The 12,285-nt window shown below is 45.8% G+C and overlaps 1 protein-coding gene across 6 annotated transcripts in view; it reads left to right on the forward strand.

Annotated features, from left to right (window-relative positions):
• The first annotated feature begins 1,021 nt into the window (after positions 1-1,021).
• fcho2 (FCH and mu domain containing endocytic adaptor 2) overlaps positions 1,022-12,285 on the forward strand; it is a 36,818-nt gene continuing 25,554 nt past the window's right edge. For all 6 annotated transcript variants that reach the window (XM_070989225.1, XM_070989230.1, XM_070989227.1 and 3 more), the window contains exons 1-2: positions 1,022-1,259; positions 8,861-8,952. In XM_070989225.1, coding sequence (XP_070845326.1) covers positions 1,227-1,259; positions 8,861-8,952 — 125 coding nt within the window. In that variant the 5' untranslated portion in view covers positions 1,022-1,226. The remainder of the gene's footprint in view (positions 1,260-8,860; positions 8,953-12,285) is intronic.

Consider the following 12,285-nt stretch of genomic DNA (forward strand, 5'->3'; position numbering starts at 1 on the left):
TTATGGCCATTTTCTCTTGTATTTTCTCAAATTTGGAGCATTTTTCCTGCTGCGGCAGCACAATGTTTACATGCAAGGAGACGCAGGTGAAGTAAAAACTCAGATGTTGGTAGGACATATGTCAAGTCTTCCTGGTAACTGCTGTCTCAGAGGCCTCTCCTATCTTTTATCAGCTCAGACAGTGGCTGAGGCTCAGGTCACCTGACCAAAGTCAGATTCCAGCCTCAGCGTTTAGTGTTGCATTAGACTTTGCAGGATGTGGATCCACTTTGATTATAATGAAACACTCATAACGGGTCTTCAGAAGCAAGATGATGATGTGCCCAACCTCAAAAAACTGTCCAAGCACAATAAAGTGACTCAATTTTCTTAATATTAAGACTTAGATCTGAGGTGGTGACATACTGTAACCATTGCAGGAAGAACTTGAGACCACTCTAGTCCTCCACCACATTAAATACTTATAAGAAAAGCAGGATAAAGGTAGTCTTATGATCTTGATCTATATATTTTTGAGATAAATGGTAGCAATCAATTAGGCAAATGACTGATTTATATAGGCTTACTGTACTGTAATTAAGCAGATCTTCATGATGTTACATACATGAGGCCAAAAGTCTCTGGGCATTCATTCATGTAATTAGACAAATTAATATGATACGCACCTGCATTAATGAAACCCGTTTTTTTGGGTGACGAGTGAGACGAGTTCTTCCAAGTTGTGACCACAAATGAGTTGAAATACTAAATGATTTCATTCAGCATTGTGGGCGTTGTGAAGATTGCTCTGGCCCGGCGTGTGTGTGTGTTTGTTTTTTCTGTTCTCAATAAATTTAAATATTAATGTCTCGCCTTGTTCGCAGCTTAACCTCCTCAATCTGCCGCGGCAACATTTTCAGTCTGCATGAGTGCAGGCGTTTACGTGCAGCACGTGAAGGCATCATTTTACCCAGCGACTGCCCGCCGTTTGCTCTGCTCTTACCCGCCACCGGCGGCGCTGTTCCGCCCAGCAAAAGTCTCCATTTCTCGGCGAAGGAGCCAGAGGAGAGACTCCGTACAGCCGAGTGGAGGTGGAGTCTGTAGGTGGGGAGGGAGAAGAAAGGGGAGAGGAGGAAAACGGGGAAAGGCAGATACAACAGAAACGGGGGGAGGACGGTGGATGATTTACGCCTTAAAAGTTGCATTACAACAAACTTAAGAGTTGCGGCGAAGAGGAATAAAACAAGATGATAACGCCCTACTTCCTAGAGAATTTCTGGGTAGGTAGTGCTTTTTGTTCACGGTGTTTACACCGGTGCTATTCCTTATTATTCTCTTGCTGTGTTCCCTCCCTATCGTGTTCATGTCAGCCAGTACACCAAGTCGTATTCACATTGCGGAGGTAGTCGTCTGGTTCCCAGGCTCGCTGTCGCTGAAGCGACGGTGCCCGCGGCCGCCGGACCCACCGGTCAGCAGCCCGGCGGTCAGCGTTAATTTTCCTCGGCGATTATTATTTTGCCACCCCGGGGTTTGGGCCTCTGTGAAGCCATCTAACTTGAAACCTCAAAGAATCCACCCCTGCTCCTGCTAATTGGCCCTCTCAGGCTCGCTTGGAATGTTTATGGTCAGTTCCATGAATGCTATTGGACGCTTCGGCTGTCAGTCACAACCCTTGGCCGGACGCGTCAATTTCTTCCGTCACAAAGTTTCAGTGAGAGGCCAGATGTTTAGTAAGTTAGAGAAGACCCTTAAAAATACGAAATTAACCCCACAATATGTTGAATATTTAGCTAATAGTTGTATCTGGACAGTACTGTAGTGCGTGTAGTACTGTTACACGGTGTACACTGCTGTCTGTTTACTGCCCAAAGGTCATTTCTCTCCCTATTCGACGTGGCTATGTTACAGCAGGCTGAGCAGGAAAAGTCACAGCTGATATTAATGTCATCCTCAATTCTGCCTTCCTCTACCTGCCACTGTTTTTTCTCTCTTCTATTGCTTTTTAGATTACATTAAAGCCTTAAATACAGTGTTATTAAAGCTAACTTCACCATGGCTCCTGCTCTGAGCTAAAGCCACTGCAGCAAATATGGGTCATGTTTTGGATGTTGTGGCTCTGTGTTGACTTATGTTAGAAATGCTGTGGTCTCTTGGGCTGACCACCTTTTTTCCTCTCTGTTTTGGACAGCAGCCATGCATAAGTGGGATGCCTGAACATGAGATACATGCTCATAACTGTTAGTGCTTTTCAGTGATCAGGCGTGCCTACAGGTGCAAATGCGGCGCTTTAAATTGCACTTGATGTTGCCAAAGCATGCATCTTTCACATGCCGTGTGGTGTCGGTGCTGATATGTCCACACATGTCTGGTTTTAGGCTGCTGCGGTGTTGTGTATTCGTAAACCAGTTTCTCAGGTAGGATAGTCCTGTTTTCCCTGAAGTGAGGAATACAGCTTTAGTTTTAGCTTCAGGTGACCTCAGGCGGTGAAGCCTGTTGGAAATCCTCGCAAAGCTGTTGTCTTAAACTCAGTCACTAAAAACTGCACGAAGGGTTTGAACCAATGAAGAAAGTACAGTGCTGTCCGCCCTGAAAGCCCTGCAGAGACTTCATCATTAAGTGGAAAAGAGGCGAGCCGAGTCACTCCTGATTCTTCAATCTGCCCTTTGTGCCCCGCGGCGGGCTACAAGAGAATCCAGTGATGGCGAAGATCAGCTGTGTGTTTAACATGCAGGACACACACGCGCACACTTGGCATTAGGAGATGCATCCATTTCCCTTTGACTTGACTACAAATCATCACCGCGAGCAGAGGCGCGCATGCATTCGGCTGTCAGGTTTTAGTTTTTGCAGGACTGCAGGCCGACGTCCACCCTGTGCTCGATCACTCTGCAGTCTCTGCGAGGACATTTTTGTCCGTTCTTTTCCTTGTATGTAATCTTGGCTCGGATCTCCAATGCAGAGAAAACCTCCCCTCAGCTGAATAAACAAGTTCTTTAGGAATTAGGAGCCAGACATGCTACCGCCATGTTTCTCTGTCGCTGGCTGCAACATTTCCTCTCACTGGATGTGTTTGCACATCTCCAAAGACCATTTCCCTTTTTTTCTGCATGTGGATCAAAGTCAGCTCACTGTGGCCTGTTTCTGAAATCTCAGGCAGTGGATCACCGTGTCAGGTTAGCAAAAAATTGGCCTAATACTGCAACATGCAGCGTGTCAGGGGAAAATAAGATGGCAGTGCGATGAGCAAACAGGGCTGATACAGCCGGCAGCCCCGGCATGGCCTTCTTCCCCCTGCTGTCTGCTTTGTGTGTGTGTGTGTGTGTGTGTGTGTGTGTGTGTGTGTGTGTGTGTGTGTGTGTGTGGTCCAGTAGGTCCTGACACAACTCACTGTGTGCAACTTTCACACTCCCACGAGTTACTGTCAGACTTTCGAAGTGTCGCAATAACGCAGCAAAGACTGAAGTAACAAGAGGAGACGGACAGCGCTGACGCATTTCCTCTCAGCTGGTGTTTTCTCCAGCTGAGAGTCAAACGCGCGGTCGCAGGCCGCCGCGTCGCTCTCCGTCTTTCGCTGTGGAGGAAGGCCTTGCTGAGTTTGTGCCTTTGAGATATGTGAGGTTTCAGCAAAGAGAATCACTGAAAGGTTTCGGCAAACACTGAGGTTTCCCGTCTCATTGTGGCTGTCGTCTTTTTCCTTCACTGCTTGCAGTCCAGGTGTCCTAAACGCCTCCAGGGAAGCTGGTCCGGAGGTGTTTGAACACATCACACTTGATAAACAAACCTGTTGTGTGCTTTAATCCAGCAGCCGTGCACGTGACGTCCCGTCCCTACGCCTATCGTGCTCACGCTCATCCACGTTTGTGTTTGCACCCCAAACAAGCCCGACCCGCCTCGCGCTACACGAGCTGCGACGGCTCAGCGTACCGCTCCCAGGCCTCTCTGGTCACATGACCGAGGGCAGACGCTCTGATGTCATCCTGCTGTCTGCCGGCTGCAGGGTCTGCAGTCTGTCTGGAGAGAGCGAGGCTTGTTTAGCGAAACCGACATTCCTCAGTTACAGCGTGCAGTCACGCTTCTTTCTGCTCTTTCTACCTGAGCAGACACTCAGCACCTGGGGAGGAGTCACGCCAGGTGGACGCTCTTGATCCTACCTCATTTTTCTCAGCTGCTAATGGAGATTGGGTGACCAAGACTTCCTAAAGCACACTTTAGCTTCATTATGCGATGAATGGGCATAGAGCAAACACGACGGCAGTGACTCTAACAGCCATCACAGAGTAGCTTTTGTCACTTCTGCTTGCAAGTAAAGAGAAATAGTTTGTTTGCAGAGTGGCTCCACTTTGCAGCCTGCATACAAATGTGTTTTATTTAGCACTGGCGCACCTCCTACTCTGTTTACAAGCATGTGTTATATTATATTTGCCTGCATTTCCTTAACCCCATTTAGCTCAGTTACAGGTAATATATACGATACTCGGCAGCCAGTGTTGTTTACTGAAATACTCTGAAATTAATCATCAACTAGTCCATTGACAGAAAAACAATCTGCAACTATTTGCACCAAGTTTTCAAACAGAAATGGTCCACGTGGGAGGATGCTGCTTCTCTTTGTCTGATATGGTAATAAAATGCATAGTGTAAGGTGTTTCTGACTGTTGACCGGACAAAAACTGCCATTTGAAGACTTTAAGAGATTGCGACGGGCATCTTCAGTATGATTAATTGAAGAATTGGCAGATTATTGGATGATAAAAATACATTAATTGCAGCTCTAGATGCAGACTGCCTTGTGAATAAAACAATATATGAGCAATCTAAAATTAGTGGACGTTTTGAGAGACTCTCAAGCTCAATTTATCTTTGTTATTTTTGTTGTGAAGGCAGTGCAGCGTCGAGAGATAACCGGGCTCTCCATGTCATGGGCTGCATAACGATGAACACTCGATTCTGTCCACACAGGATATTGAAGCCGGTGTCGCTCGTGAGCAGGAGGAGACGGATCGCTGTCCTCCTCTGCCCGGCAGATGTTAGACGATTGACCGCAGCACCGTCGTTTGGTTCATCTTTCAGGTGGTGTTTCAGACTGCAGCCATCTGACAGATTTTTAAAAACATTTAAAATAACTGCAGCGGTGTGTGAAAACGCAGCACGGCGTGTATTTTAAGAGCAGTCTGTGGTGCGCTCTTTGACCATGGCTTCCGACTTGAGCGGGGCTGTTTGATTAAACCACTTCCTGCATCTCTTTCTGAGGTCATCAGAGTGTGTTATTGACTGAGGAGTTTCTCTCCTGATAGGAAATCTGGGCAATATATCAACACAGCATATATCTTGGTGTGATGAGACAGAGCGTCCTTTGGAACTGGAGTTGAGAATTGGAAATGTAATTTCCTGCAGCCCAAGCTGACGTCTTCAAATTGCTTTCTTTGCGCTGCCTGAAATCCAAATATACGAGGTTTTGCTATAAGACACAGAAAAGCTGCAGATCTGAGAAGCTAGGAGGGAATTTTTGCAAAATAGCTGCCGATCATCATCACTGCAGCACAAACTTCAAGCATTGCATGCTTCAGTGTTTGTTTTTTGTGGTGGCAGATGCTTATCTTCAGTTAAGCAATATCATTTTCTGAGCGTCAGTTTCCTGTAATTCAGCCCAAGTTTAGACCAGATTTTCTATGAACTCTCAAACCACAATAATGTTGCCAAAACGGACTTATTCCAGATGAAAGGGTTAACTTGTCTTCAGGAAACAGGTGGAAGAATCAAGAGTCTGTTTCGCTAATGTTAAGCTTTTGTTATAATAATAACACGGTAATTATAACTCCAGTTCTAGGACCTGAGTGGTGAGCGGAACAGACTGGTTTCAGTCTAAATACCACTTTATAACCTGAAGTTATACTTTACTGCTGCATATTAAACCGTGCATTTAATAGTAAGTGAGCTCGCTGCTTTTTCCATCGAACCTCTTCCCAGCAAAAGCGCATTCAGCCGAGACGTAAGCTGGACTGTTACCTCCATTTTTTCTTTTTTTGTCCGCCCAAAGCGCACAGAGACACTGGCTTCCCTTGTCGTCTGCGCTCTGCAGACAGTGCGGTCTGTTTCTGTCGGTGGTCGTGTTGGCACGGGCTGAATTCTGGACTCTTTTCTTGAACTCTGTCGGTCTGTTGGAAGCTGCGAACTGTGCCAACAAACCGTGATTCAAACCATGATTGACATGTGTGCTAACCTCTCAGCGTGTCATCCTCCCTCTGGGGTGGGGCACGGTTGAAAGCCTCTCCGGCTAAATCCCAGCATAATGAGTACTTCTGGATTTCACAACGTGTGGCTAGAATATTAAACACCCAGCCCGGCGGATTTCATCAATGAGTGTCCAGATGAGGACGTTGAGAAACTCTGCGGTATCACTTCTCCCCGCCGCCGCTCCCGAATGCTCATTTGCAGAGTCTGAATGTCAGATGTTCCAGGTTGGATCAAGGTCGCCTTTCCACTCATGGCTGCCGCTTTGTTTATCGTGACCTGCCCGAAAAGTCAAAAACGCCCTGAGGTGTTTCCTGTGTTTGTCTCTCTATTTTTCTTCGGTATTCATTCATATCACATTCCACATGAGCGCACGCTCGCTGCACAGAATGGACTCTCTTCCTGTTGCCGTTGTGCTCCGCGTGTTTTCGCTCGCTTTCGTCACTTCCCTGTTTTGTGGAGCGGTTGGCTCACGTCGCCTTTCTGCTGTGGACGGGCCGTGTTATGTCTCACCTTCCAATCTTGACATCGAATGCGTGCAGCAGTTTGCGCGTCACGCTGGGGGCGACTGTTAAACCTTTTCTTTTTCTAGTTATCTTGTAACCTTAGCTCTCAGTGGTCTCTTCACTGGGGGAAATGTAGGCCAGTGAGCCGCAGCAGCCTGAAGGACGATGCTTCCCTTTTCACGTCTGTTTGCTCTGTAAATACAGTCCCATTGGCTTCATTTTGACACAAACCCGCCGACCTTTCATCTCCGTCAGTGTGGAAAAACAAGGCCGAAAGCATTCGTGAAGGCCGCGCTGATGTGGAGCAAACTGCTGACAGCAGAAAGCCCCAGGAACCAGGAAATATCTGTGACAGTCTCGAGTTGAGGTGAAACAGAGTCGGCCTGCAGATTTGAGGAGGAATGAGGATGAAATGCAGCGAACAGACAGGTTATCACGTGAACTTCAGCCTATGTTTTAGTGAAATTACTCCTTATTCGACCCCATCTGCCGCCTCTGGGCAGAGCGAGTGTGTCCACAGCCTGTCTATTGTCTGAGGTCATCTGAGGTGTTTTTTTTTTAAAAAAAGGTCACTTCCTTAGCTTTAAGGCGTGATTTGTACGTTTCCTCTCTCGCTGAAGAAACAGCCTCATGCAGAGCGATGAGGAAGTAAAGTGATTCTTCTTCTTTTCACAAGTGACTAGAAGGCATAGAGTCGAGGGTGTGCCGAGAACAATGTGTCATAAAAAGCGCAGCGTGTTATCTACTGTTTAACAGTAATAAATGGATAGACAGTTGAGGTGGCACGGTGGGCAGTGGAAACACTGTCGCCTCACAGCTAGAGGGTCCCGGGTTCGATTCCCACCTGGGGCACTGGGGGCGTGTCCTCCACCATGCCTTCGGTGCCTGCTGCTCGAGGAAAAAGGGGCCTTTCTGTGTGGAGTTTGCATGTTCTCCCCGTGTTCACCTGGGGTGTCCTCCATAAAAAAACACCTGATCACCACCTGACCAGTGGTGACAGGGAGGAACTGGGTCCCCGGGCGCCGCTGTCGGCTGGCAGCCCACCACTCCTGGTCTGCCACGGAGGAAGGACTTCCAGGACGGGTCAAATGCGGAGGAATTAATTTCACAGAAGTGTGGTGTGTGCATTACATGCACGTAGTTGTGTGGAGTGATTAATAAAGTATGTCTTTTCTCTCTTCTTCTTCTTCTTCTTCTTCAACATGGTGACCGGCGAGCCGGACCTGTCTGCTGTGCGTCCAGACAGACAGCTGTGGAGGATTGTAGCTCTTATTGAATACAAAGCCATCGCAGTCGTTCTGGCAAAGGTCACCTGAGCCCTGTCCAACAGTGACGCTCATGATGAAGCTTATTATCTGGACTGATGGCTGCCTGCAGTCTGCACGGGCCGGTCTGTTATGACGGGATCCTAGAGGCCGATATTTAGTTTTGTTTTGCTTTTATTGTGACCTAGAGACGTACGTTTTACAGTGAATAAAATCATCTTATCAGTGCTTTCTGCTGGACAGACTGTATGTGGGACAATGCCTCTAAATGTCCTCAAACCAGCGCTGACTGACATGCAAGAAAAGAAATATATTTAGACAGATGCTGCGATTATGATGTGAGTTATTGTAGGAACAGGCATTTCATTGCCACTGAAACGAAACCAACACGCTCCCTGAATGTATTCTGTATCGTGATATCGTCCTTTGACACAGCTCACAATTCGACTCATGCTTTATTCACTGTCTTCTTATTTCTCGTTCTTATTTATTCCAAGCAGAAACGTAAACCCAGTATTTCTCAGCCATATTAATTATTCAGAGGTGTATTTGCATTTTTAAAGCATCGGTGCAACTGAACACCGTTTCCCAGTGGCATGGTTACGGACACACAGACGGACACTTCTCTGGCTGTCTCTTATGTTACACGCTCGGGCTTTGGACACGTCTTCCGCTGTTTAAATCATTTTTAATACTGATTGCTAAACATGGCAAAGATGAGTATGGTTGACCAGAAAGTGCTGCGAACGCACCTGGAGGCCGTGCGGGCAGCGAGGAGGCTGCTCACAGAAAAAGCCCTCACGGTAACGTCCGATCGATGCCTGTTTGTTTGACCTGCTGCTCGCTCCGCTGACTCATCTGTCTGTCTCTGGAACGCAGGGTGAAAAAAATCATGGCTTTGATGTGCTCTACCACAACATGAAGCATGGCCAGATTTCCTCCAAGGAGCTGACGGACTTCATCAGAGAAAGGTAAGACGCTGTTAATCGGGTGCCTGTCAGTCATGAATCGTGTCTGGCTCTTCAGCACATGTCTTTCCAGTCTTGTGGTTTTCTCGGTATTTAAATCTGTTTCCAAATCTGCTCCTGCAGTTCCACTTCCTTGTATTGTGCTTGTAACAACACCCGAATGCTCAGCTGGGTGCAGCCGCTTATGTAAATGTCAGAAAATTGTTTCAAAAATGGCCACGGCGACTTCTCCGAGTCCGAGGTGACGTCCTCAAACGCCTTGTTTTGTCTGACCGAAAGTCCAAAACCCAAACATTTTCAGCCCACGCTGATATGTGACAGAGAAAAGCTGCGAATCCTCACATGTGAGAAGCTCAGACTGTGAAGCATGACTGAAGTAATGAAGTGATTTCCAAACTAGCTGCCAATTAATAAATCTTTTCTGACATTAAGACAAACGGTCACAGTTCATGTGAAGGTACACATATTCAGCATTAACTAGCTGCTTGTTTGCACTAACATTTCAGCTCTTTATTAGTCATAAAGCCATTAATAATAACCCCTTCTTCTGGGGTTTATGGTTATTAATAGTTAGGTTGTCAGATAACTCATGTGCAACAGCCTCCTTACTGACTCTGAGTAAGCAGTAATTATTGAGGGGAAACTCTTAGCTAATGGGCTCATACTTGCAGAGTAAGGCATTGATAAGTGCTTTAAAATGACTAATAAAGAGCCAATATGTTGCTAACACGCATGCTAAGTTCATGCTGAATATGTGCACCTTCGTGCAAAGTGTCACCAGATGAATCTCCACGTTTTTCAGCAAAATGAAGCCGTGCAGCGCAGCGCCGTGTCTGCCCAAGCCCAATCCCTTTGTGAGAGAGGCTTAAAGCTGAGCCCACCTGTAACCTGGCATTATGTTACACACCTTCAGCGTCTACAGCGTGATAATGCCATAATAACAGCTTCTTTTCAAACCCTTCCCACCTCCCAGAAAGATTAGCTCCAGCGTGTCAGAGGTGTGTGTTTAGAGCCTGCCACATGATGGATGGGCGACCGCTGGAATTCAGCGGTGGATTCCACGCTCGGCCTGACTCTGAGGAGCGCGCTCAGTCGCTTTTATACAACCCTCGGCGAAGGGTTTGATCGCTTGATCAGCTGTGTTATTTGAAAGATATTTGGAAGGTCTTATTAATGATGAATGGTGACAAATCAAAGGTTTCTTTACATTAAAATTACGGTAAGCGATGGTAAGCTTGCAAAGCTTTACGTCACTGTTAAAACTCGTTCTGTTGCAATAAATCATCCTTTAGCTTCTGGCTTTGCTTAAACATTAACACGCTCTGCAGGACTGTTGTTTAGATCATTCAAATGAATCAATGCATCCCTCACAAAGGAGACAGAAGTTCAGGTGGAGATTCATTTACTGAGTTTCTGCTGAGGAGGACGGTCCGTCAGATCACACAGAGGCAGCCTCCAGATCAGCTTCAGCTCCTCAGCCCGCAGGCTTTGTTGTCATATTTCCTTTTGAAATGTGGTGCTGAGGCTCCCTCTGGTGGTGAAATGAGCTCTGTGCACTGCAAACTGCTTTGGAATATCAATGAGAAATCTCTTCCTTAGATTTTATACTGGGATTTTTCCTGAGCTGTCTCTGCACCAGTTACAGCTTCTTTCAGTTTCTCCAGCCGTGAGCAGCTCCTCCATTTCTTGTGCGCGTTGCATTGTGGGAGAATAGTGTCCAACTGTTTTTAATATTCTTTATTTTGTCACTCCTCCAGTGTGAGTAACTTGTACTCAAACCGTCAGTGTGTGTTACTGACTGAAGACAAAACTGCAGTCGTCCTCTGTGAATGGACTTTGCTCCGTCGTCTTTGAGTTTTTTGTGGTTTATTTCTTTCAGAATGTTTTGACTTTTTTCAAGATCAAGAACTTTTACCCTCGATCATCTGCGTTAAAACATCATCAGCGGTTTGATTCACAGTGTTTTGACCACAGATAGTCTTCTTCAGGTCACCGTCTTCATCTAAACGAGACCATCTGTGGTCAAAAACACTGTTTGCCGTGTCCACATTGTATAAAAGACGGTCTCAGCCCACAGAATAACAATCAGAGATCATTTCTGCCTTGAGTCACGAGTATTCAGGTCCTTTACTGATGTAAAAGTACCAATACTACAGTGTAAAAATACACAGTCCTGCACTGAAAATGTTACTTAAGTGAAAGTATTAATGTATAATGAAGAAAATGTACTTGAGGTGTTGCAGAATGCAGAAAAATATCTTCTGTGTTCTGCTATTAAATATGAATTCATCAGATTATTATGACGCATGCTTTCATTTTTTTAAAAGCAGGATTTTTCTGTTTGTTTGTTTGTTTGTTTGTTTGAGGTGAAAATTCAGTTTGAATTGTTTCGTGTTGGACTGAAACTAATGATTATTAACATCATGGATTAATGTGCTGATTATTGTCTCCGGAGCTCAAAGTGTCACCTTCACACTGTTTGTTTTTTTGTCCAGTCAGCACTTAAAAAATAAAAAAAATCAAAGGAAAAGCAGCAAATGTTCACCTTTGAGAAGCCGGTCCCAGTAAATGTTCATTTCCTGTCAATCGACTAATTGATCCATCGGCTTCATCGTAGTTTAATTTATACCAAAACATCGCTTTTTATAAGTTCTTTGCGTGTTTTGTATGCAAACATTTTAGTTTGTCAAGTAACTAGTAACTAAAGTTGTCAGATAAATGTAGTGGAGTAAAAAGTGCAGTACTTCCCTTTGAACTGTGGAGTAGAAGAAGAAAGTGACTGAGTGAATGACCCAAACACAAACAAACTGTAAAACTAAAGTTAAATATATTAAAACTAAAGCTTTCCGAAGTCTAACCAACGCACCATGAGCACCAGCTGAAGGCCAAAACTAAAGTAAAATAAGTGAAAATCTTCTGCGATGCTCTTCCACCTTCTCCATCCTCTGCGTCGATGCTGCGCTGCGTGTGAGCTGCGTTTGTTTGTCTGCGTGTACCTGTGCGTGTGTGTTTATGACGTGTGTGTGTGTGCGCACGTTTGTCCTGTTTCCCCCTGGCTGACCTCGTTCCCGTGAAGTAACTGCAGAGAGAGAGAGAGAGAGAGAGAGAGAGAGAGAGAGAGAGAGAGAGAGAGGCCGGCTAAATGAGACATGCATAATTCAGCCTTTCACTGTGACACTGCCGCACTTTTTTTGTGTGTGTGTTTTTTTACTCCTGTCACTTCGCTGCAGAGTGAAGGAATAAAAGGGGAAATTGAGAGAAGCAGGGAATTCAAACACCAGCTCTCATACTCCGTCAGCTTCAACATGAGGTTTATGAACGAATCACAGGCCGAGC

The sequence above is a fragment of the Chaetodon trifascialis genome, chromosome 20 (genome assembly GCF_039877785.1).
Source record: "Chaetodon trifascialis isolate fChaTrf1 chromosome 20, fChaTrf1.hap1, whole genome shotgun sequence".
NCBI lineage: Eukaryota > Metazoa > Chordata > Actinopteri > Chaetodontiformes > Chaetodontidae > Chaetodon > Chaetodon trifascialis.